Here is a 27,431-nt window from a genome sequence, read left to right on the forward strand (position 1 = left end):
CGTGCCAGCTGCTGGCCTGACTGCCGCTGCCCGGAGAGCGACCCTGACTCGGGTAATAGGACTCTTCTCCTGGACTGTCCACGTCCTCCTCCATACACTTTATCCTCTTGGCAGAGCTGGAGACACGGAGACGACACGGAGACGACACGGAGACGACACAGAGACGACACGGAGAAGACACGGAGAAGACACGGAGAAGACATGGAGAAGACACGGAGAAGACACAGAGAAGACACAGAGAAGACACGGAGAAGACATGGAGAAGACACAGAGAAGACACGGAGAAGACATGGAGAAGACACAGAGAAGACATGGAGAAGATACGGAGAAGACATGGAGAAGACACGGAGAAGACACAGAGAAGACACAGAGAAGACATGGAGAAGACACGGAGAAGACATGGAGAAGACACAGAGAAGACACGGAGAAGACATGGAGAAGACACAGAGAAGACATGGAGAAGACACGGAGAAGACATGGAGAAGACGCGGAGAAGACATGGAGAAGACACAGAGAAGACACGGAGAAGACATGGAGAAGACACAGAGAAGACATGGAGAAGACACGGAGAAGACATGGAGAAGACATGGAGAAGACACAGAGAAGACATGGAGAAGACATGGAGAAGACACAGAGAAGACATGGAGAAGACATGGAGAAGACACAGAGAAGACACGGTGTTAGAAGAGTTACTCAGTTGCAGGACAGAATAATGGCAATAAATCGAGTATAATATCAAAAAATATTGACAACAACATGAAATAATAAAAAAATTTTATTCTATCTTATTAATAATATTTTACAAAACACACACACACACACACTTCTTATATCACGGTCTGTTTCTGGACATTTAAGCTTAAAATAAGCTGTTTTATTTTTTAGAGTTGTTAATAACATAAAAAAATGGTTTAACATCGTTATTAAAAGCAGGAAAAACAGGGAACATGTCCTTTAACAAGGTCTGTTTAATGCTCCACACACACACACACACACACACATACTTGAGCATAATGTTGAATGATGTGTGTGTGTGTGTGTGTGTGTGTGTGTGGCCTCTCTGTACAGTCACATCTATACGTATGAATGAGTGTTTGACTTCAGTAAAGACTTAAATATTTCCATATGGATCTGCTTCACTCGCCCTGCAGCTGTGTGTGTGTGTGTGTGTATGTGCGTGTGCATGTGCATGTGTGCATGTGTGTGTGTGGGGGGGGGTGTCTCTAGAGAGGTGTGTGTGGAGTCAGAGAGGAGTAAGTGTAAAAAGTCAGGACACACACACACACACACTCACTCACCCTAGGTGGTTCATTGTGTGTGTGTGCGTGTGTGTACATGCATGTGTGCGTGTGTGTGCTGCGGGGCAGGTATCTCAGCAGACAGACAGACGACTCTTGTGACCGCATCGATTTAACAGGAGGTCAGGGCATGTGAGGACCCTGCGAGCGTGTGTGTGTGTGTGTGTGTGTGTGTGTGTGTGTGCGCGCACTGCTTTGTAAAGGCTGGAACAATATAACAGAGGACACACACACACACACAGACGTCTGTGTGAGAGATGAAACACATGTATATATGTATTTTATTTCGTTTTCATGTTTTAAAGACATAAATAATCTAATAATCTTTTTTTTCTTTGATATTTTAAAGAGTGAACGAGGCGGTGAGGAAACACGTGTGGTAACCGTGGCCACACACGTGTGTTACTGTTATTAATCATCATCACAAACAGCAGAAACCTCCTTCTACAATGATCTGTGTTGTGTTGTGATGATGACTTTAGTCCATATTTTGAATAAAACGTGTGTTTCTTCATAGATTTGTTGTCGTATAATCTACAGGAGCGCAGTGAGTGATTTTATTAAGAAACTTTATGAATCAGATTATCAACACTATAACACGAGCTAATACATATTATCTCTGACTTTAATTCTGTCCTGAACACAGATTATAAACTGGAGATATCCTGAAATTAATCCCAGATCATGTGGACTATAATCTGTAATGAAAGTGACGCTTACTTTTCTGTCTGTCGTAATTATTCAGTTATTTTTGTTATTTTTATCAATGAATAAATCAATGAATCACAGATTGATTTAGGGGAAGAAAGAGAGTTGTGAAAAAATGCCGATGATTGACAGGTAACTTTACACATGACACGTGTCGTTGTACATGTGACCACGCCCCCTGTGATGCTGCCTCACCCCTCCTCCTCAGGCAGTGGGCGGAGTTATGAGTTAGTAACGCTTTAAAAGTCACACACTTCACTTGTATAACATTTATAATAACAATAATGATAATAAGACTTTATGGATTATATCAGATCAGTGTTGGATTTACACTGATGTCAGATTATATAATCTCTGTGTTACAGTGAGATTTGAAGGGGAAGGCGAGGTGTGTGTGTGTGTGTGTGTACCTGGAGGAGGAGGTGCTGGGCAGGGGTCTCCTCATGGCTCCTGGACTCATGCTGTAGTAGGAGGAGCTGTCCAGGTCGGCCAGTGAGAAGTTTGGACCGGTGCCGGCTGCGATGGGAGCTGCAGAGACAGAGACACAAACAGTGAGATCTAGTGGGTTTGCTCCTCCTCCTCCTTCTCCTTCTCCTCCTCCCATGTGTGACCTCCTCACAGAGTCTCTGTTCAGACCTGGTCACAGAATCTACATGTGAAGCGGGATAGTGGACGCAGACGTCCACAGTCCTGCGCAGCACGGACACAAACTGTCTTCAGGACACAAACTGTCTTCAGGACACAAACTGTCTTCAGGACACACGTGGATTCACTTCACCGTCACATCGTTAGAATCAGTCGATCAGTTAATGATTGTGAAGTTGACGTCAGTAAGTGTGAGCCGCCATGTTGGCAGGCAGAGCGGCAGCAACAATAAACAGGACCGTGAATATATCCCATAATATGCTTTATTTAGGAGTTTGTAAACAGGTGTGGAGGACTTTATTCCTGCATCTGAAAGTCTCAGCTCCACACCGATCCTGGTTTACTCAGTATTTCTGATTCTCCTCCAAGTACCACTGATGGTATCCGTACCACACTTTGAGAACCATGGGGGTCTGTACAGGTGAACAGCATTGTTTCCTGCCAGAGGGGGCGTTACCTTGGTGGGGTGACATCTAACCAGAGCTTTTGAAACAGGAACAGGAAGTGTTGTTGTTTCTGTGACGTATGCAACAGATATTTACGATGAAAGTGTCCAAGTGAGGCCGACACAGGTGAGGTCAGGATCCTTCAACAATCTGGATTATCATCTGACTTCCTCCTCACTTTGTTTACAGAGCTAATCTGAGCTAATCCGAGGCTCCGTCCTCTCTACACACTCATATTTACATATTTACAGATTAAATATTAGCACAGGGTTTGTCACGGTGTTTTTTATGTTGTGTCGTACGATACAAAGAAAACCACGTTCTTCTCCTCCTCTTCTCACTCTCCTTCCCTGTGTGATCTGTCTATCTTCTGCCATTTACCCTCCTCCTCCTCCTCCTCATCTCTCTCTCTCTCTCTCTCAGGGGAGAGCAGCTCATCCACACAAGGCCTGCGAGGGCTTTCACTATTAAAGGAGGGAGCGAGAGAAAAAGAGAGTGAGAGAGAGAAGGAGAGGAAGAGTCGACTCTTTGTTGTCAAATGCTTCAATTTGAAAATCCTGCTGAACAAAGGCAGCAATCAGCTTCAAGCCCGGACATCCGTCTCGCCCTGCACCCCCCCACCATCCATCCATCCCTCCCTCCTCTTCATCGCTTTATTGACAGAGAGCATGATGGCGTGATGGGATGAAAGGAGGAGGAGGAGGAGAGGGAGGAGTGACAGGACCTGGTGGGTAGTTTTCTGCTGAGCTCAGCACTTCCGTCCTCTCCCTCTCTCTCTTTCTCCTTCATTCTGCCCTGCAGAGATAGTCCTGGACACACACACACACACACACACACACACGCGCACACACGCGCACACACACACGCACGCACACACACACACACACACACACGTTCCCCAAACACTACACAGTTAAGATGAGTAACTTTGTACATCCTCCTCTACAAGACTATACAAGATGTACGACGTCCGTGTGTGTGTTTATGTGTGTGCGTGTGTGTGTGTGTGTGCATGTGTGTGCGTGTGTTTATGTGTGTGCGTGTGCGTGTGTGTGTGCATGTGTGTGCGTGTGTGTGTGTGTGTGTTTATGTGTGTGTGTGTGTGTTAATGTGTGTGTGTGTGCATGTGTGTGTGTGCGTGTGCGCGTGTGTGTGTGTGTTTATGTGTGTGTGTGTGTGCGTGTGCGTGTGCGGATTGATACGTAAAGTGAAACCCAAACAAACACCGGTAATGTGGAGAACAACCTTGTATCAGAAAGTTCTGTTTCTGCTAAAAGCATTTGATTGGCAGATTAGATTAGGGGGCGGGTCTAAAGACCAAAGTTACTCAGTTACAGTATATGCAGACATTCATTTAGCTGTTCTACAGTAAGTAACTCATACTTTGTTACTGTACTGAAGAACAACACTGACATATCTGTACTTTACTTTGTTATTTCTATTTCTATCATCTTGTACTTTTACCCGAAGAAGAGTTGGTATTATGGTCTGTATTTATATAGAGCTTTAACAATCTGGATGAACTGCTTTACAGTATCTTTTGATACTTAAGTAGAGTAAATGTCATAAGACTTTTACTGAAGTAATATGATTTAAAAAAGTCATAATCTGCTCACACACTTTAATGTACTTCATACTGAGAGTGGCTATTACAGATGTTTAACTTTAACTAGGGATCGTAAGTGTTTAGGCCGATACAGATACAGCCGATACAGATACCGATATGAGGTCATTTAATCTGTAGTGAAATGAACACATTATTTTTTATACTCATGTCACAGCAGATGTGGATATAAAAACATATTTATTGTGCAAAAACATTACAATAACAGCTGTAGGGGGCGCTAACACAGAAGTCAAGGAGTCAGTGGATCTTTGTGTATTCACCTGTGTCAGACCCACTCTACCACTGACTACGACACATCACTGTCCATGTGATGATGATGATGATGATGATGAAGATGAACCTCGTGACTAATTCATTATTACTGTTGTTGTTGTTATTATTATTATTAATAAAATGAATGCACATCTCTGTGCCATTTGTGTTGTGGTGCCCATATGGTGTTGGCACGCCACCAGGTGTGTGTGTGTGTGTGTGTGTGTTGCCAGGGGCGACGGAGGGCAGAAGGAAGGAGGGACGTTTGAGTATCATCCATACCAGCCTGCAGCTTTATCCATCTTTTTCATCCCTCTATGTGTGTGTGTGTGTGTGTGTGTGTGTGTGTGTGTGTTCTCGTATTTGTCACCTCTTTAAGACCTTTTTTTCTGTCATAAACACTGACCCTGTCAGGACCAGTCGTCGTCATGGAGATCAAAACCTGGTCCTAATGAGGCAGAACTACCATTATTTTCTGAATTTGAACTGTGGTTATAGTTAAAGTTTGTCTGTTTAATGAATGAGACGTCAATGCAGGGTCCTCAGAAGGGTAGCTGTGTGAACCTGTGTGTGTGTGTGTGCCTCAGGATGAAGGTACTGGAAGGTGCCAAGTGGGTCAGCTGCCTTCTTATCTTTTTTGTGTGTGTTCTCTCTAGGTATGTGTGTGTGTGTGCGTGTATGTGTGAGTGTGAGAGTGTGTGTTTGTGTGTGTGTGTGTGTGTGTGTGCCATCATATCAACTTAATCCTTAAATCCTTGAGTCTAATATCATCTTTACTGACACTCACGGAGGAAAAGTGTGTGTGTCTGTGTGTGTGTGTGTGTGTGAGAGATTGTGCCAAGGTGTACTGCTGGCACTGCAGCCATGCATCACTGTGTGTGTGTGTGTGTGTGTGTGTGTGTGTGTGTGTGTGTGTGTGTGTGTGTAGCAGATTGAGCATGTTACAAGTGTCTATAAACATCAAAGTGGCTGAAGGAGCGAGCGAGTGAGCGTCTGTGCAGATGAACACATGATCTCAGATGAAGCAGTGAATGAATCATGTCTTAATTGATTATTCTGCTGCTGTTTTTCTCTCTTTAAAGTGACTGATAAATCGATGGCTCTATTAAACATGATAAACAATCAAAAGTGTATTTCAAACAGAGGTTACATTACATCAAAGTCTTATGATAATAGAAGACAGAGATGATTTTCACACATTATTATTAAAATAAGACATTCATCAGTGACAGAATGACTGTGTTACTCATACAATAATATTTAAACATTAGTCTCTCTAAGTGTAGAAAGGGATTATGTTTACGATGAGGTGTTGGCGTCGCCCGGTTGCCAGGTTTGTACTCAAAAGGCCACAAAAGCAGACGTCTTAATAAACAAACTGTAACAGTAAATCCTCCATATTTATAAGTGGAAGTCGAGTCTTTCACCAAACGTTAGAAAGTCTCAGGTCGGCAAATGTCTCCAGTCACAGTCACGTGACTCGAGTCGTTCACCTCTGGATGTGAGGAACTCGTCTAGTGAATAAAGTTCCTGCGAAGCTCTGAGTAAACATAGACGTCTCAGCCTGAGATTATAATTAAGATAATAATAATAATAAATCTCTTTTTTCCTTCAGCAAAATCTTCTGATTTGAAAAAGAGGTTAAGATTCATTCCCAGACTGAAAGGACGAGGACTTCTCTCAGCGCGGTCTGGACTGAGGTGAAGGCTTCGTCTTCAAAAACAGAAAACTTTATTGCCCTACAGTCATTTTACAAAGGACCGAACATTAAAAAAATGTCCCTCAGTTGTCGTTAAAGTCAGTGTCATGTGACCACGACGACGCACAGAAGAAAAAGCAGAAGAAGGAGAGAGAGCGAGAGAGCGAGAGAGGAAGCTGAGGAAAAAGAAAGAACGAGGGATGATTGAGGAGAAGTCAGAATCCAGTCTGTACAAATGTACTGAACTGACCAACTACATCTGATACACACCTGCTACACTAACCTATACTCCCTCTCTCTCTCTCTCTCTCTGTCCCTCCCTCTCTCTCTCCCTCTCTGTCCCTCCCTCTCTCTCTCTCTCTCCCTCTCTCTCTTTGTGTGCTGCTTTAATAGGATATTGATCGACAGAGAGAGATTCGATTGGTTTGCCAGTGAATTGTGTAATGGCTGCGCAACACCAAGGTCACCCACTGTGTATGTGTCTGTGTAAGTGTGTGTGTGTGTGTGTGTGTGTGTGTCAGTGTGTGTGTGTGTGTGAGTGTGTGTGTGTGTGTGTGTGTGTGTGTGAGTGTGTGTCCAGTCAGTACCCCCAAAACCCCCCCCCCCCCCCCCCCCAAATCCTTCACCTCAGCCCTGACCAGCTCTCATCTTCTGGTCAGTTGTCGACCCCTGTGTGTGTGTGTGTGTGTGTGTGTGTGTGTGTGTGTGTGTGTGTGTGTGTGTGTAGCTGTGTGTGTAATTTCTGTGAAATTTGATAGAAAAATAAAAATAATCTAAATAAAATAAAATAAAGAATAATATAGAAATAAAAGTGTGAAAGAAACGGAACTTAAACTTAAATCTGTGAAAAATGCTGTGATTATAAAACTGTGTTTAAACAACCACAACCATAGTTTGTTTAAGAACCTAAAGGTTTTTTTTCTAAGGGACATTTAAGTCACATTTAAGTCGAAAAGTCCATTAACACATTTATTTCTCTTAAAACAAGGACATTTTTGCTGTGACATACAGAATATATATATATATATATATATACATATATACATATATATATATATATATATATACATATACATATATATGTATACACACCAAGTTTTAGAATTACAACCTCTTTCAAACACAGTATAGAAAATACAAAGTTTCCAGCACACTTTAAAGGTCGTGCAGTTGTTTTTGATCTTAAAAAAGAAAAGAAAATCCTGTTCCTCAGTTATTGGATTTTTTTTTTTTCCTTTTTCAGCAAAAATTTCCCAGAAATGTGGCTTTTTTTCCAGTGTTTGTTTGTTTAAGAACCTCAATCTCGGTCATTTTATCAATTTTTTTCTAGCTGTAAAGAAAAGTCTGAAAGTGACTCAATTTAAAAAAAATCTTTTAAGAATTCTAGTAAACAGATTTTCTTTCTCTTAAAACAAGGAAAATTCAATCAATTGAAAAAGATTTTTCTTATTACTGAAGGAAATGTTTGTGCAACTTTACTCTGGAACTGTAAAACATTATTTTTTACACATTAGTACTTAAAAGTTAAAAATGTCTTTTCATTACGTTTTGGTTTTACGTTTGAGGTGAATGAAGTTTACGAGGTTTCTTGAATGCATCTCTTTAGCTGCTTTAGATGCAGAAGCTTTCTTTCATCGCATTTGTTCATACGATCATAAAAATTCATACGTGAACACACACATGTATATGTACATATATGTATGTATCTATACATATGTACATATATGTGTATATATATACGCGTGTGTGTGTGTGTGTGTGTGTTTGGGCTGTTACTGTGTGTATTGTAACAAGATTCTTTTTGTTATTTTGCAAAAAATGTATAGACAAAACGATAAAGCTGAGCAAACACAAACCTGTGCAACACACACACACACACACACACACACACACACACACACACACACACACACGACTCTCCTACACTGTAATCTATAAGTGATTTTTCCAGAGCTGAATCGCTGCAAATCTGCTGACCAATACAATACACACACACACACACACACACACAGAGGAGAAAGGGTGTGTGCATCTGTGAACACATTTATGTCTCTCTCTGCGTGTGAGAGTGTGTGCACATGTTGCAGTGTGCGTGTGTGTGTGTGTGTGTTGCAGCTCAGACACATTTATTACTCAATACTTTGCCCTAATTTTATTAAATATTAAATATTAAATGAAGAGGAAACTTGAACTCTCACCATCTGTTCCAACAGACTCTATCTCTGAACGCAGTACTTTACATGGAACGCAGTACTTTAGCAGCACTACAGTACTTGTACTTACTCGTGGCAGAGTACTTCAACACTACAGTACCAGAGTGTTTTATATAAAGACTGTTTCCAGTACTAAACTATGACATATTAGAACATAAACACTGTGGTATTAGTATATTAGTACTTGGTGCAGAGACCTGCAGTATACTGTCATTCAGATACTTCACTGTGTGTGTGTGTGTGTGTGTGTGATTGAGATTGCATTTTTCGGCGCAGTGGCGTGCATCTGATCAAGCAGGTGTGTGTGTGTGTGTGTGTGTGTGATCAATGACTCTTTGATAAAGGCTCCGCGCATGTGTGTGTGTGTGTGTGTGTGTGTGTGTGTGTGTGTGATCAATGACTCTTTGATAAAGGCTCCACGCGTGTGTGTGTGTGTGTGTGTGTGTGTGTGTGCTGACAGGCACTTTACATTGGCTATTGTTAGCGGTGGGCGATCGACAGACTCATATAGATCTCACTGCGCTCTCTCTCTCTCTCTCTCTCTCTCTCTCTCTCTCTCTCTCTCCTGCGTGTCGGCACTTTTTAAAGGTCACGTTTCTCTCTCTCTCTCTCTCTTCTGTCCCTTCTGTCTATCACACAGGCCCCTCCCCCTCTGTGACACTTCCTTATCATTAAAGCAGCTCAGTAACAGCTGACGAGTGATGTCATCAATATTCAGAAATATTAATGTTTCATCTTCAAGTGAAGTTTGATACACAAAAGCATGGTTATGTATTTTCCATATTGTCCATCATCATCATTTAGTCCAGCAACGTTTTTCCACTGGAAAAATCATCTCGTATCTCAAAGATCTCACAATTTCAAAGTACAACTTCCTTCACTTTGGTCCAGTTTTTGTCACAACTTTTTTACTACAACGCTGACGTATTAGTACTTTTACTTGTTGACGAGAACAAAGCGACTCATTGAGGAGGACATTTCTGTGTGTGTGTGTGTGTGTGTGTGTGGACCATCACTGTCTAACAAACCTATCGTTGTGAGGACATTTAGTCTGGTCCACACATTTTTAACTGTCTTTTTTTAGGATTAAGACCTGGTTTTAGGGTTAGGGTTAGAATTAGGAATAGGTTAAAGGTTTAAAGGTTAGAGAGAGAGACAGAGAGAGAGTTGAAGAGGTGAACTTACTCTGTGAGACTCGTACTAGCTCGGCCACTGTGAAGACGCCTGGTGTCACAAAACTGTCCTGGAAGCCCAGGTGACCTGAGAGAGAGAGAGAGAGAGAGAGAGGGTCATTACGACACAGTGGGCGGCACGGTGGTGCAGTGGTTTGAACTGTTGCCTGACAGCAAGAGGGTGCTGGGTCGCAGCAAGGTCATGGATAACAGTAATTAAAAATATAATTTCAGTTAAAGAGCTTCCACACACTGTTAGAGAAACATGATTGTTGTTCATGTAGGTCAGCTGTGGATTTGGGTGGATCAACTCTTAAGAGTTACTCATTTGTTCCTCGTGGCAGAAAATGTCACCTTCCCAAAAACTGCTGTAAATACATTATACATAAAAGTGAGCTGTAATGTACTGTACTGTACTGTAGTGTAGTGTACTGTGCTGTAGTGTAGTGTAGTGTACTGTAGTGAGCTGTACTGTAGTGTAGTGTACTGTACTGTAGTGTAGTGTACTGTAGTGAGCTGTACTGTAGTGTAGTGTAGTGTAGTGTACTGTAGTGTACTGTAGTGTAGTGTACTGTAGTGTACTGTACTGTGCTGTAGTGTAGTGTACTGTACTGTAGTGTAGTGTAGTGTAGTGTACTGTAGTGTACTGTACTGTGCTGTAGTGTAGTGTACTGTACTGTAGTTTAGTGTACTGTGCTGTGCTGTGCTGTAGTGTACTGTAGTGTACTGTAGTGTACTGTACTGTGCTGTAGTGTACTGTAGTGTAGTGTACTGTAGTGTAGTGTAGTGTACTGTACTGTAGTGTAGTGTAGTGTAGTGTAGTGTAGTGTAGTGTACTGTACTGTAGTGAGCTGTGTGTGAGTGTGTGTGTCCCACAACGTAAAATGACTACATTTTAAGGTGAAGATATGTTTTAAGGTTAGGTTTAGGGTTCGAGTGTGTGTGTGCATGTGTGCGTGTGCGTGTGCGCGTGTGCATGTGCGCGTGTGCGTGTGTGTGTGTGTGTGTGTGTACTCTCACCGTTCTCTGGCTGCTCCTTGATGTCAGAATCACTGGCCTGGTTGGGACTCTCTGATTGGGAAGACTCTGGAGAAGAAGAAGAGACAAATGCAGATGAGGAACAGCTTCTTCATAATAACAATAACGTCTACTGCCCTTACCTTAACCTTAAACTTAGCCTAAAACTAGACGCTAACAAATAAAATGTATTATTGTTGTTATGAATTCATTCATACATTGAGGAAATCAGGCAGAGTGTATCACAATAACACACACACCTTTACTACTACTATTATTATTACTCTGTGTTTGTATTGATCTTCATACAAGACTCTGGTTTCACCTGCAGACTCTCCCTGTGTGTGTGTACACTTACTGCTACACACACACACACACAGTGACGCATATCGACCATGTGAAGCTGCAACAAACTTCAAACTCCACCAAACTCAGAAGCTACAACATCCAGGCTTCCATAGATCCACAGATCCAAAACAGCAAATCCACTCAGTCCATTCATACACTGTTTCACAGGCTTTAAGTGGGAATTTCAAAATAAATCACATCACGCTCTGTCAATGTGATTGTTATTATAATAATAGAAGACTGTATTTGTGTGTTCTATTTTGAAAGTCACTACAGGAAATACAGTGAAATCACAGTAACACTGTATATGACAGGGACCTGGGGTCAATGAGTGTCTTGTCTGGCCAGCAGGGGGCGGGCCAAGTGTATTTACTTTTACATTTTTGGGAAAAAGCAACTGTTCAAGAGTTGCCTTTTCCAAAATTTCTCAATTTTTTTCTTATAAAAACATATAGAAATTGGTCATTATAGCTTGGTATGAAGTTGTGGGCCACATGAAATCGATTGTAGAGTCACATGTGGCCCTTGAGCCACGAGTATGAGACCTCAAGTATATGTCATACATGTGAAGGTGCAGTAAACAGCTGTCACTTTAATGTCATTAAAGATAGATAGATAGATAGATAGATAGATAGATAGATAGATAGATACTTTATTCATCTCACAGAGAAATTCACAAAAAGATGCTCATAACTAATAAACTGTGAATGTGCTGTTACTTTATTCTGATTCTTTTGTTCTGCTTCTCTGTTTTAACGTTAAAGGGAACTGTTGTCTCTGACGTCACTGAGCTGAGTCGACTTTATCTGACAGTGAGTTAATCACAGATCAGTGACAGAGTCAGAACAGCCAGAGCTCAGTGATTCAGACTGAAACAGCTGTCGCTCCATTCACTGCTGACACTTCTGTTGGTTCTGTGAAAGGTTCTGTGAAAGATTCTGTGAAAGATTCTGTGAAAGATTCTGTAAAACCAGCACTGCAGTCGCTGTATAACCTCTCGAAAAATGCCAGGATTTCAGTAAAACCACTTAAAAATGGACATTGACGTGAATGAACATAAACTTTTCACCAGAAAACTCGTAAAATTAAATAAAAATCAACATTTGTTGGTTATTGTGCTGATGACGGGGCTAGACAAGCTTGACTGTAGCATTTTCCTAGCGCTGTGTGCTAATGCATCACAGTTATCACAAAGAACCAAAGTGAAACGATGCTAGGAAGCTATTGAAACAGCCTGTTTCTTCATCTACAGACACTTTAGAAGACAATGAATCGGTTGAAAACAGGGCTATGATGTTAGCCTGATGCTAACATGACTTCCACGCACATTATTGCATAGTTTTTCCCCTGCGTGTGTGGGCGCTATAAGTTTTTGTAGAGAGACTGGGTGGGGCTGTAGCATGTTACTAGCATTGCACGCTAACGCATCCCAATTATAAACACAGAACCAACATGAAAAGAAAGACATTTTTGAGTGTTTCCGAATCTTCAGCCACTTAGAGGACAATGAGTCAGCGGGGAAAAGCGCTAAGATGTTAGCCTGATGCTAACATGACTCCCCTCTGATATATGACACACATTATTCAACCATAGCGCGCCACTAGCAAAGCATGCTAATGCATTATTGCATTAAGGCAGCGCATAAAGACAAACATTATTACGACATTTGTGGTATTTTTCTTTTGCGAGCGACTCATTTTGTTGTTGTTGTGTTTGGTACTTTACAAAATGGAGGCCAGTGTTTTCAACAGCGTGAGCCTCAAATCTATGCCATGTTGGAGGAAAGTGAGTCAGCAAAAAGATACTAGCCTGATGCTAACATGATAACGTCCCACTGATAAATGAAGATTTCAGACGAGTCAGCTAAAATGACTCCATTACTTCCATCTTTTTGTTCTCAATGTCTGTTTTTTCTTTTATGAATGTCTTCGTTTACAAGTGAGGTTGATAGGATTAGCATGTTAGCTCGCTTCTCTCTTGGTAAACCCAGGCACGACACAGCATTAACATTATCTTCCTCCCTGTTGATTATCTAATCAGCAAAGCACCATCACTATTTAGAGTGTGTGTGTGTGTGTGTTTTCCCAGCATGCTCTCTGCTGCTCCGCTGCAGCTCCGCTCCTGCAAATGATTTAGCGGCTTCAAGAGCATCGATCGGCCGCGCTGCAGATAAAGCAGGCGGGGGAGTGGAAGAAATATTACCCATCATCCCCCTGGAGCCCGGGCTGCCGGGGCCATGACTCAGGACCCGACTGAGATGGATGGAACTGAGTCGGTCGGCTTTTTATTGGAAAGGTCCGGTAAAGTTGAAACTTTTTAATTATGATCAAATGTAATTATCAAACTGTTGCCGGTGCAAACATTCTCCCACAAACATTTCTTTTACTACTGTTGAATGTTTTCAGTGTTATTATTGACAATAAGAGCTTAAATTAAAGCTTCAAATGAGCAGATTAGGCTGTGAATTTGTGCTTCACAAATAAATGACATTTTATTTGTCTCAGATTTACTGTCATCATTACAGGTCTGTATGAACACTGCAACTGTGTTTCATGTGTTTCTCTGCACTTTAATCCCCAGAAAACTGCTGTTTTTACAGTTTTCATGTCAGATTATGAAGACAGGTCGACCCATACCCAAAACTGATGCAGATTTTAATTTTTTTGTTCCATAAATTCCACAATTATATTGTATTTCTCCATCTAATGAGGTCATCAACAACTAAAAAAATCAATAAATAAACTTTTGGATGATAAAATTAAGTTTTCAAATTCATAAAAACCTTACATCGATCTTAAACATACGTCACTTCCTGTGTCAGGGTGATCAAATTGAGAGAGACACATTGTTATTGTGAAAATAACATAATCATAAATCTTATTGAAAATCAGGACATTGTGAATCAGAATTTGATTCCGTTGAGTTTCTGTGAACAAAAATGTGTCATGTGTGCATGTCATAATTATTAAATATGGGTATTTGGTCTAGCAGAGCTGGACTGGGACCTGAACACCTGTCATAGGGACAGTCAGGACCAGGTCTGGACAGGATTACGAGATTGTAACCCCTTTAAACGTACGGTTACACTGTTTCACAGTCCCCCCCCCCCCCCCCCCCCCCCCCCACACACACACACAGACAAAGTGCAGCATTTATCAGCCTTGTTTTGCATGCTGTTCACTGAGACTGTTCGCTTCAGCAGCTTAAAACAAAGAGCATCAGCCCGCAACCACGGCAACGAGGGGGGGGGGGGGGGGGGGTAAAGGGTGCTGCTCATGGGTGTGTGTTGGAGGGCACTTTCACACACTGCCCCCCCCCACAACCACCACCACCCCTCATTCAGACGCCCCCCCCCCAGGTTAATTAAATATGCTAATGAGGCGTGGGAGCAGACCGCGCCTTCTGCACGCACCCCCCCCCCCCTCCCCCCATAAACCTCACACACAACTCAGGGGCAGAAGGTGCACGAGGGTGTCCAAAAAACACACAACAAAATAAAAGCCTTCTGTACACAGCAGTAAACACGGCCTTCAAATTAAAGGTCAAAAACGATCTATTTTAGCACCTGTTAAAATCAAAATAAAAGTCTACTGTAAGACAAATGTTAACGTGACACCACTGCTGTGGTAGCTGCTGTGATTTTATTTTGAAATGCACTTCACTCTAATATGATCAGACTTCAAAATAAAACTTTTAGAAGGGTTAGGGTTAGGGTTAAAACTTTTTGTTTTAAACTTGCATGTTTCCATTTGAGACAACAAACGACTTCAAAATAAAAGCCTCCATTTAGAGACAAACGCAGCTGCTCTGTGCTTTTATTTTTTCAGTCAAAAATAAAAAAAATCATCTGTTTCTCCTACACACACACACACACACACTGACACATTCATCTCTCTGTTCATGTGACCAAGAAAAGAAGGAGAGAGAAGAAGAAGGGAGGGCAGAGGTCTCTCTCTCTCTCTCTCTCTCTCTCTCTGTGGGAAAGTCAAACTCTGTGTCCCTGGAGGTCGCTCACCCCGCTCCTCCCTCCCTCCCTCCCTCCCTCTCTCTTCATGAACTGCTGCTTTTCTTAGAAAGAGAAGACAGTGGGGGGGGGGGGGGGTAAAGTCAAGGGTGATTCCCAAAAAAAGGCAGAATAGGGAAAGTGTGTGTGTGTGTGTGTGCTTCCGTCCTGTTCACTCTTAATGTCTCTCTACCTCGGTTTCTCTCTCTTTAAATGTTTCTGTGTGGCACTGATTTGCCTGCGTAGGTACGGCAGGTTTTTAGTGCCCACTTCACGGAGCTGCTTCTTTCTTTTCTCTTTACTTTCTTTGTTTTCTTAACCTCTTCTACATTAAAGGGAACGCTTGTGAGTTTATGAGCTACTTACTCACAGTCAGTGTGTGACATGTTTGTAATGAATGGTTACAGCGTTTCTATTTTATTCTTTTATTCTTTTTTTATTATTATTTTATTGCTTTTCTTAGATTTTCCTGTCACTGTGTTTTGCTCCAATTTCTGTTTTTATTTTCTTTAAAAACTTTTTGAGCAAAGTGTCAATTTGAATTTACCCTGAGGATCAACTTACCTTATATTACCTTACTTTATCTTACCTTACTTTATCCTATCTCACATCTTATCTTATCTTACCTTACCTTACCTTATCTTACTTTACCTTATCCTATCTAATTTCGCTGAGGGAGTCATGCCTAGGGATCAATAAAGTTGAGTCTAAGTCTAGGTCTATCTTACCTTATCTGTTTATATACAGTATTTGTACAAGAGTGCAACAATATTGAAAGTGTGTATTCTGTGTGTATATTTCAAATGTAAAAAATAATGACTTAAATCTGTTAAATAACAGTCGTTGAGTTTAAGAAAACAAATCATTCACTTTGTCAACTCAGCAACAAAAAGCACACAATTATTATGAGACGGACACATTCCATCACTGTGTGTGTGTGTGTGTGTGTGTGTGTGTGTGTGATGCTCATCTCACTCTCAGTTGTGTTTGTGATGTTTCAGATTTGTTTCCTGCAACGTTTACAAATCATACCAACGCTCCTCTCTCTCCCTCCCTCCCTCTCTCTCCCTCCCTCCCCCTCTCGTGCTGTCGTCTCTTGGCAGAGTGACAGCAGGGAAAGAAAAAAAACCTCAAAACAAAAAAAACTAAAAAAGGGACGACAGAAAAAGAAACAGTGAACTGTTTTGTCGACCAAGTTCTTTTTCCTTTTACCCCGACGTGTTTGGCTGAGAGAGGTCGACCGTTGACGAGGGAGAGGGAGAGTGAGAGGGAGAGACAGAGAGAGAGAGAGATGGGGAAAGAGAGAGAGAGAGAGAGAGATGGGCTATGAGCTGCAGCTCAGCTTCACACACATCTCAAACATTCTGTATGAAGACGAGACATCAGATCTGTTTGATTAGAGGTAAACAGAGTTTCTCACCCCTGCCAGACACACACACACACACACAGACACACACACACACACAAACAGACACACACACACACACACACACACACACACTCACGCAGGTATCGATCCGAGCAGCAACATGCTCTGATTCAGCTTTTAATGAAATGAGCAGATGTATGCATTCATTTTTATAAAGGCCACAAATCAGCTGAGTCTGCCCCCAAACCCCCCCCCCCCCCCCCCCCATCGCAGAATAAATTACCTTTATTCATATTCACACACACACACACACACACACACTGCAGACCATCAATATCAGAAGCATGTGATTAGAAGACGGCGTCTCTGATTAACTGCGTAGTCGTCGACGCCAAAAACAAACAGGTTTTTTCTAATTTCACTTCTTACTTTTTTTTATTTAAAATGTTTTTGTTTTTGTTTTAATTTACTGAATGAACCTTTAATCAATGAACGAAAGGAGGTAGGTGTGTTTGTTTCAAGCACCTGGACAGAGCGGATGTCATTTCATATTTCACATAATACATGTCATCATTTCTGCTGCAGAGACACAGACAGATGTGTGACTTAAAAACATTTGATTTATTCACTTAATATTACATTTTCTTTCTTTTTATACTGTATTATTAACTGAACAATGATTCTTGTTATTAAATATAAAGACATTCATCATTTTTATATTATATTTAAAAACATGTAAATGTGTAAAGAGCTCAGAAAAAATCATATAAATAGAATAAAAGTGGGAAAGTGTTTGTCTGTGTTTGTCTGTGTTTGTCTGTGTTCAGAGCAGCGACGAGGGCGAGGGTGTGTTTGTTTTGTGTTTCCAGGCAGCTCTGGACCATCAGGACCTCCACTTGGCATCGTGAACCCTGGCACGGCTGCACGGCCGGGTCCGCCAGACACACACATACACACACACACACACACACACTGCTCCCGATGCGCGTCGCCAAAATAAAAGCCAAGTTTTGCTTGTGTCGAGTCACAACAAACAAACAAATAAACAACATGTTTGTTGTTGTTTTCCTCTCATTCGTACGCAGACGTTCCTTGATTTTTAAACCGCACGACGACAACGACGACGTCACACTCCGGCCTCCATTTTGATGTCGTCCACTGGACGCCATTTTGTAGCTCTTTCTCACACACACACACACACACACACACACACACACACACGCACACACACACACAGCGTCGACAGTGACCCTGTGACATCAGAGAGAAAGTACACACGTGTGTGTGTGTGTGTGTTTACGTGTTTTCTAAAATAAAAAGAGCAGAAGCAGACGACGCTGCAGACAAACACGTGTGTGTTGGCGAGACGCTCTCTGTGTGTGTGTGTGTGTGTGTGTAGTTTACGTCTCTCACCCTCTCACAGTGTTTCAAATAGAGAGAGAGAGAGAATCCTGTTAGCTGTCTCCATTGTTGGACGCCCAACCAGCCGCCACTGCCAAGGAGCTGCTGCCAACTGCAGAACACACACACACACACACACACACACGCGCACACACACGCACACACACACACACACACCACAAACACACAGATTTTGTTTCACATTTTTTGATCATAAACTCACACTTTTAACATTTTCTGTCAAACGCATGCTCACGCACGCGCCCACACACACACACACACACGCAGTCACACTGATACTCAAGCCATCCCTCGGCCATGGTGTCTCCCTCTCTGTCGCTCTCTGTCTGTCTGTCTCTCAGTCTGTCTCTCTCTCTCTCTGGCAGCCATCTTAAAGCGTTGGCAACCATTTTGAAGCTTCTGTCTGTTTTCTTTGAGCGGCTGCCATTCGCCACCTTCTGCCAGAACAAAAGAGGCCCAATGCCATCACACACACACACACACGTAAACACACACACACACACACACGTAAACACACACACACACACACACACACACACACACACACACACACACACACAAAGCCGTCCTAAACCCGACAAAAACCTTCCAGGAACCCTACAAACCATTTCCACAGCCGGTCTGCTGACTCTCCTGTGACCCTCGCCTGGAAACCGTCCAATAATAAAAAAATCAAAAGTAAATAAAGGGTGTATACATTTACAGTATACATTAAGAGTTCAACCTTTGACCTCTCACATCGCACAGAGCAGTGAGACAGTATGAAAGAGTGGAAGACATCGATGAGTCTTTCATATCATTCTCCTCAAACATCCACCATGTTGTTACAAAGATGTTTAGTGATGAAGAAGAAGAAGAGTCTTTTTGAAATGTTTCTTTCATTACGGCTCGTCTTTGAGCTGGATTAAAATATAATATAAGGATTTTAAAAAGTGATTTGTTTTTGATATTTATTTTCTTTTCAATCATCTGTGAGTGACCTGAGCTCCACGCACGCCAGCTACACACACACATGAACTCTATCCATCCATCCTCCATCCATCCATCCATCCATCCACCCTCCATCCATCATCATCATCCATCCATCCGTCCACCCGTCCATCATCCATCCATCCACCATCCATCCATCATCCATTCGTCCACCATCCATCCATCCGTCCACCATCCATCCATCATCCGTCCACCATCCATCATCCGTCCACCAATCATCCATCGATCCATCCACCAATCAGCCATCCACCCTCCATCCATCCATCCACAGCCTTTGTGTTGTTGTTATTTCAGCTCTACGTTGTGACTTATTGTTAAAGTATTACTACGTTGACCTCTGACAGTTTTTGTCATTAATGGTGAAAAACGAGTTGTTAATGAGTGAAAAATGTGAAATAAAACACAATAACTGATCAACAAATATGACTATGATTATTTCATCAATGAATCCACAGAAAAGATAAAGACATTGACAACTATTTTAACTTTTTTAAAAAGGCAAACACTGATCTCTGTGGACAGACGTGTCTCTGTGGACAGACGTGTCTCTGTGGACAGACGTGTCCCTCTGTGGACAGATGTGTCTCTGTGTGGACAGATGTGTCCCTCTGTGGACAGATGTGTCCCTCTGTGGACAGATGTGTCTCTGTGTGGACAGACGTGTCCCTCTGTGGACAGACGTGTCTCTGTGTGGACAGACGTGTCTCTGTGTGGACAGACGTGTCTGTGTGGACAGACGTGTCTCTGTGTGGACAGATGTGTCTGTGTGGACAGACGTGTCTCTGTGGACAGACGTGTCCCTCTGTGGACAGATGTGTCCCTCTGTGGACAGATGTGTCTCTGTGTGGACAGACGTGTCCCTCTGTGGACAGACGTGTCTCTGTGTGGACAGACGTGTCTCTGTGTGGACAGACGTGTCTGTGTGGACAGACGTGTCTCTGTGTGGACAGATGTGTCTGTGTGGACAGACGTGTCTCTGTGGACAGACGTGTCCCTCTGTGGACAGATGTGTCTCTGTGCGGACAGATGTGTCTCTGTGTGGACAGATGTGTCCCTCTGTGGACAGATGTGTCTCTGTGGACAGACGTGTCCCTCTGTGGACAGATGTGTCTGTGGGTGGACAGACGTGTCTCTGGGTGGACAGATGTGTCTGTGTGGACAGACGTGTCTCTGTGTGGACAGATGTGTCCCTCTGTGGACAGATGTGTCTGTGTGGACAGACGTGTCCCTCTGACACAAACCCTCTGTTTTCCACGTCAGAATTAAAAAAGAGAAAATGAAGGCTCAGATTCCCAGAATGCACTGCAGCTGTGTCTGAGGTTTCTTTATTCTTATTATAAGTAATACTGTATATGCATGTGTGTGTGTGTGTGTGTGTGTGTGTGTGTGTGGGCGGGATCTGATTGATGAATTGCAGTATTGATCGGATGGCCCGCCTCACTTACCATAATTATAGCTCTCTAATGGACAACAGCACACACACACACACACACACACACACGTCTTCATCCACCTGCACTTCCTCTGCCTCGTCACGTCCTCCCCTCTTCCCTTCTTCCTCTATCTCTTCCTTTTTTCTTTACTTCATCCTGAAGGTTGTTTCCTTCCCTCCTTGCCTTTCTCTGCTCCTTCTTTCCTCTCCTCCTCCTCCTCCTCTCTTCCTCTTCGTCTCTGGTGTAGATCTCAGCTGTTGTCCCTGAGTCCTTCCGTCCATCTCTTTCTTGCTCTTGTCTTTTTGACTCATAACTCTTATATTTTCTCTTTTATCTTTCACACATCTTTTATTCATCCTTTCTCTCTCTCTCCTTCTCTCCTTCTCTCCTTCTCTCCTTCCTTCCTTGTGTCCTCTCTCGTCTGCATGTTGATCAATACTGATAAATCATTGATTACTCTCCGAGCTGCTGCTGCTGCTGCGTCGTGCGCTCGCTCGCGTGCTCCGGTCAGAGCTCACTGTCCGACTGATGTCGTCCAATCAGAGGCCAGAACACTGACTGACTCCAAACTGACCAGAGAAGATGATGAAGACGAGGAGTAACACACACACACGCACACACACGCGCACACACACACACACACACACACATCATCTACAGACTCTACATTCATGAATCACTTTCTGCGAGTGTGTGTGTAAGTGAGACACACACAGGTTTGTACAGCTATCCTTCTCAGGACTCTGCATCTAACCATAACCAGTTCATGACTCAACTTAACTTTAACCATAACCACAAATCAGGAGGAGGAAGAGGAGGAGGGGGAGGAGGAGGGGGAGGAGGAGGGGGAGGAGAGCTAAGACTGAAAAGCAGCTCTCTCTCTCCACACACACACACACACACACACACACACACACACACAGGACCTTCAGTTTGTGTTGGAGATGAAAGTTTAATGAATCAAAAATGAAATATTTTTCCTTCTGTCTTTTCTAAAACTTTATTTATTTTAGTTTAAAATAAATAAAAATACAAGAAACTACAGATTTTTGCTGAAATGCACTTTAGTGTTCGACACTGACGGAGAAGATGAAGATGAAGACGAAGACGAAGACGAAAGAGGAAAAATAGAACATGATCTTGCTTAAAAAACTCCCAGAATGCTCAGCTGCAGCAGGGGACGAGGACAGGGGGGCGGGGTCAAGCCCATCGTCGATAAACGTATTTCCGACTTTTATTTTTCCCTCAGAAAACTGAAAACACACACGCACGCACGCACACACACACACACACAGACACACACACACACACACACACACACACACAGACACACGCACTCTGCAGCCTCAGGACGTTCAACAACAACCACACAGAGAGAAGAAGAGGATGAGGATGAGGAGGAGTCTCTGTGGTTTTAATTTGTCTTTGTCTTCATCCTGACGCCCGAAAGACAACACACACACACACACACGTGTATCAGCAGCCCCACACTCTTCCTCTCCTCCTCCTCCTCCTCCTTCGCTCCAAACAAATAAGAGGAGAAATCGCATTGAAGCAGAAAGAAACAAACGCACATCAAACACGGATGATAATCCTGTTCTCGTCCTCTTTACTATAAATAGAAGGAAAGAACATGAACACATGAATTTATTTATGAGTTCAAAACGATCGTTTCTCACTTCATCATCGACAAAATCACTGGAACAAATCTCAATAAAGACGTTTCAGTATTGACATCATTCCTTCATGTGTTTGGAAGTGAAATGAAATAAAGATGAAGAGGCTTTGACTCGTCAAAACTCCTAAAACACACGTTAAAATACTGGAATACATGAAGAATGTTCCTTCACTGTGTTCATGAACCGACAACAGTCCAAGAAATCAAGAGAAACAACAACGTTTGCAGCTTTAAAATGTTCAAAAGGAAAGAAAATGTTCCTTAAAGACATTATTTTACATTTTTAATTCATCCTGATGAAGTTTCTCCTTTTACACAAAGTTCTAAACGACGTGATGAAGTCAATGATTATGTGTCGTCATGACAACAAGCTTCATGCTGATTGGATACCGTGACTGCAGTCGCTGGCGTTTGACCACAGGGGGCGACGAGGACCGAACTTTGTCTGTGAGACGTCGTCTTTATATGGATTTACATAGAAGCAAACTGTGAAGATATCATCAGTATTTCAGAATAAAGTACATACTGGTGGAATATTACCTTTATAATGACAAACATTCTAAAAGAGAATGAAATATAACAACGAGTCTTTCATAGAAACAGAAATCTCTGCTTTAAATGAGAATATTTTTTTACCTTAACTTAACTCTGAATTTGTCTTTTGTAAAAGGAGAAAAGATAAGATTCTGCTCTTTTCGTTCATATCTTGTGATAATGTTTCTTTTCTGTGTTTGTTTTAAAAAAAATTAAAAATGAAAAAAGCGTTTGTTTCCTTTTTTGATTTCATTTCTTTACAGTGTTAACGTATATTTTCTGCTTCTTTTTTATCAATTTATTCCTATTTTACTGACCATGTTTGTCTCCTTTGTATGACACACATTTATTCCTCCTCTCTTCCTCGATATTTCGGGTTGTGTTTAGAGAAACATCCCAACACCTGGACATTTGTCCAGATTTTAAGGAGCGAACGACGCTGAGACGCAGCTTCAGACGCGGCTTCAGACCTGTTTTTGGTCCAGAAACCAGATTAGAGCTCAGCTCTGGGACCTGGTCTCCACATGTGTTTCTGGTTTAGCTGCAGAATTGTAATTGTTAATGTTCCTTTACAGAGCTCTCATTACTGAGGCATGCTGGGAATGATCGAGAGGACGAGGAGGACGAGGAAGAGCGGAGAACACACACACACACATGTTGCTGCAGGGAGGGGAAGGTCAGAGGTCAAAGTGGGTGGGCGGAGCAGAATGGAAACTATTTGATATGAAGGGTAAAAACATGATGATTGTGTGTGTGAGACGCAGTTTCCTCTTTAATCCTGAATCTGAATGAAAAATGACGGCTGATGAAGATTCTGCTTTTCCACAAATAAATAAGCGGCGCTGGCGTGGAGCGTGTTTCCACGGCAACCAGCAGCTACCGGCTTCACCAGGGCCCGGAAAAAAACCCAGAGCTGGGAGGTGAAAGGTCAGAGGTGGTGACGGGAAGACGGTGGTGAACGATGAAGGAGGAGGAGGAGGAGGAGGAGGAGGAGGAGGAGGAGGAACAAACCTCCGCTCACTTTCCCACAGAGTCAAAAACACTCAAACTGTGAATTCCCCTGGTGGTGATTTTTGTCTGAGTGACGTTTTCAGGCAAAAATGTGATTTTTTTTTCTTGCTTCACAAACGAAGCAGAAACAAACAATGATTATGTTCAAAAATGACGTTTATTTAGCAGAATTATTCTAAATCAAACTCCACTCTCTCACAACTATCATTTATTTGCCTGTTTTTTGTGTATCTGTATTTTTTTACTACTTTCTTATTAATTCCTTTACTTTTACAGTGCACTCCTCACTGTTCATTCTTTTATATTCTATTATTTTGTCTTTATTAATCTTTGGGGAGAAATTGAGGGGAAAATGTAATAAAAATAACATTGAGTTTATTTTATTCTAAAAACAGACAAACGTCGGATTAAAACACAACAAAGACTTTATTTACATTTTCTGTTTCAGTTTGAGTCAAAAGTCTCATCAGTAAGAAAAGGTTGAATAATAATAAAAAGTTGTAATAACGTGAAAATGACCGTGTTAGAAATGTCAAAGCTTTTGTGTTTTATTATTATTTTCTTTTAGCTGAGAAACAATTTCTCGTCAACTCAAAGCTGCTTTTTCACACGTTCACACGAGAGCTGAAACCATCCATCGCTTATTAATCGATTACTCAATTAATCGACAAATATTTTGAAAACTGATTAATCGATTAAATGATTAAAACAAGATTTCTGATAGTTTCAGTTTCTTAAATGTGAATATTTTCTTCATTTCTTTGCTCTGATAACAAAGAAATCATTAAAAGTCAAAACAAGACGTTTGAGAACGTCATTGTTTCCATTTATTTTACGGACCAAACGATTAATCGAAAAAATAATCGACAGATTAATCGATTATGAAAATAATCGTTAGTTACTTTTTTTTTTATCAAATTCCCAAACTTTTAAGGATTTCCAGGATTTCCAGGACCTGAGTGAACCCTGGTCACCACTTTAAATACAAACAAGTTTTTCTTCACCAGTGTGTGTTACTATGGTGCAAAAAAAGACTGCCAACAAACGTTCCTTTAAAGACGGAGCGTGAGGAAGAGGAGGAGGAGGAAGAAGAGTGAAAAACTCAACTCCCATTTTCTTCATGTTTGACAGTGAAGCTGCAGAAAAAGCAAATCAATGAATTAGGAGGACAAAAAATAAGAGGAGGCAGAGGAGGAAGAAGAGGAGGAGGAGGAGGAGGACGAAGATGAGGAGGAGGATGAAGAGCTGCAGGTCCCACAAAGTGACTCCAATCCCATTTTGCAGTGGATGTAGAAAGAGAAAAATCAATGGCTGTGGACGAACCTTCAGCTGGAATTAGAGGCGCGAAGAGAAAATTGGAGACGACCCCTCCCTGCGCCGACTTCCCACAATGCACTGTGCTATTCCCGCTAACAGGAGAATTCACCGCCACCGCCTGCCCCCACTTCCCACAATGCCTCACTCTCTCTCTCTCTATTCCTTTTTGTGCGTCAGCTGATCAGTGATCGCTCTAAGACAAGGAAATTAAGAGAAGATAAGACGAAGAGAACACACACGTTCTTGTACAGCGGTCCTCGTGAGGACATGCGTCGACACACTGCATTCACAGGACCCTCAACCTTAACTCAAACTATTACAACTAAATGTCTGAACCTAAAACTACGTCCAAAACCAGGTTTTAACACAAACTACCATTCACAGGTGATAGAGAACGTGAGGACCAGACCATAATGTCCTCACTTCCTGAGGTTTAGACGTTTTATGGTCCTCACAAAGACACACACACACACATACAAGTTACGGGTCTCAAACTGGGGGCTACTGAGGGTCTGCTTTGGTCAGCAGGGGCCGATCATTATATAATATATAATATAATATTATATATTATAATATTATAATAATAATAATAATAATAATAAACAATAATAACAATAATAATAATAATAATTTGAGAAAAGTAATATAATAGAAAAATCATTTCACAGAATTTCAAAATAAAAGTGTTTGTTTTGATGTGGAACGATAACATGGACAAATTTATGATGCAAAATTAAGGGAATAATTTAAAAAAAACACCTAATTATAACTTGATATTGAATGTCAGGCTGCATGAAATTGATAAGGGGGGCCGCATGTGGGCGACTGCCCCTACTGTCTGTTAATGGAAAAGCAACATTGCAAGACACGGAGTCCTCAGAATCAGGAGGTCTCACAAAGTCTCGGGTCTGGAACACTTACTCCAAACCAGCAGGGGGCGCTCCAGAGAGAGAATACCGAAAAAGCAGGCCAGACTTGCAAAGTCCTGCTTTAACCATAAGCACAATTTAAAATCTTAGTCCTAAACTTAAGCAGCTCCTCAGAAATTAGGTTCTGCCTCATTATGACCAGGTTTTGGTCTCTGGTCCTGACAAGGACAGTGTTTTTGCACGGTTCTAACGAGGCAACAAATACAAGAACACACACTTCATCATTCATAGAGAACAAAGGAGTGGGAGTTGTTTAAGTTTATGAATGAATAAACTATAGTTTTAAAACCTTTATTTATATTTCTACACATGATTTTGAATGACTTTATAGACATGAAACACGTGATGTTCACTTGTCCACGTCTTACAAGACTGGAATTTAAAGTTAAACTTGTGTTTTATGAACATTATTTATGTCACATGTTCACACACGTGTGTTTGATAGAAATAAGTCAAACATGTGAACAGAGACATAAAAGAGTTCATGAGGAACATTTACATTTTTATATTCCACAATAAAACTCAATCATTTTTTACGTCAGTGGTCAAAACAACAGCCAGGATATTTATGACAGAGTCTGTGTTACTGTACAACAACAACAGAGTTACCACGGCAACACACACACACACACACACACACGTGTATCATCTGCTGCACATATTCCTGCAACCAGATCCGCGTGTGTGTGTGTGTGTGTGTGTGTGTGAGAGAGATAAGATCAGGGCTTAACCTCCTGTGAGGTGCAGAGAACTCGACGACCTGAGACAGAAAAGAAGACTAAAGTGTCTTAAGTCGACCGTCAGCTCGAATGAAGATGATTCTGTTAGCAGAGACGCTAAGCTCCTGATCAGCTCACTGTGTGTGTGTGTGTGTGTGTGTGTGAGTGAGTGCTCGCTGGTGCTAACAAGTGCTACCATTCATTCAAGGAAAAAACCAGAGCTTCCTGTTTTTAAGTCGGTTATAAAATGAAAAACACATTAAGTGAACGTGTCATGTGCTCTTTCTGTATTTTATGTTTTTAAATCTTATCGTTCCTTTAATGAAAACTATTTACAATTTAGATCCACTGGATCCAGAAGAACCTTCTGGATCTGTGACGATGTCGCTCAGATATACACATGTGGACGTTGAAGTGTGTTACAATTGCCACCAAATTACAGGAATCTGGATTAATCTGGAGGTAGATTTGGTTTAAATCTGATCAATTTGATTCTTTCTTCCAAACACAATCATTAACATTGATGAGACAAAATGTAACTTCACAGATTTGATCATCTGACATTTTGCTTGATGTTAATAATTATGACTTTATTTCCATA

General features: G+C 41.7%; 1 protein-coding gene across 1 annotated transcript in view; it reads right to left on the reverse strand.

The window, feature by feature from the left end:
• Nucleotides 1-27,431, reverse strand: part of nfia (nuclear factor I/A) — a 105,939-nt gene that overhangs the window by 18,554 nt on the left and 59,954 nt on the right. The window contains 4 exon segments of the mRNA XM_058638717.1: nt 1-116; nt 2,417-2,534; nt 10,074-10,148; nt 11,081-11,146. The exon segment at nt 1-116 is cut by the window's left edge and continues 12 nt beyond it. Of these exon segments, the coding sequence (XP_058494700.1) occupies nt 1-116; nt 2,417-2,534; nt 10,074-10,148; nt 11,081-11,146 (375 nt within the window).

Source organism: Solea solea, chromosome 9 (genome assembly GCF_958295425.1).
Source record: "Solea solea chromosome 9, fSolSol10.1, whole genome shotgun sequence".
NCBI lineage: Eukaryota > Metazoa > Chordata > Actinopteri > Pleuronectiformes > Soleidae > Solea > Solea solea.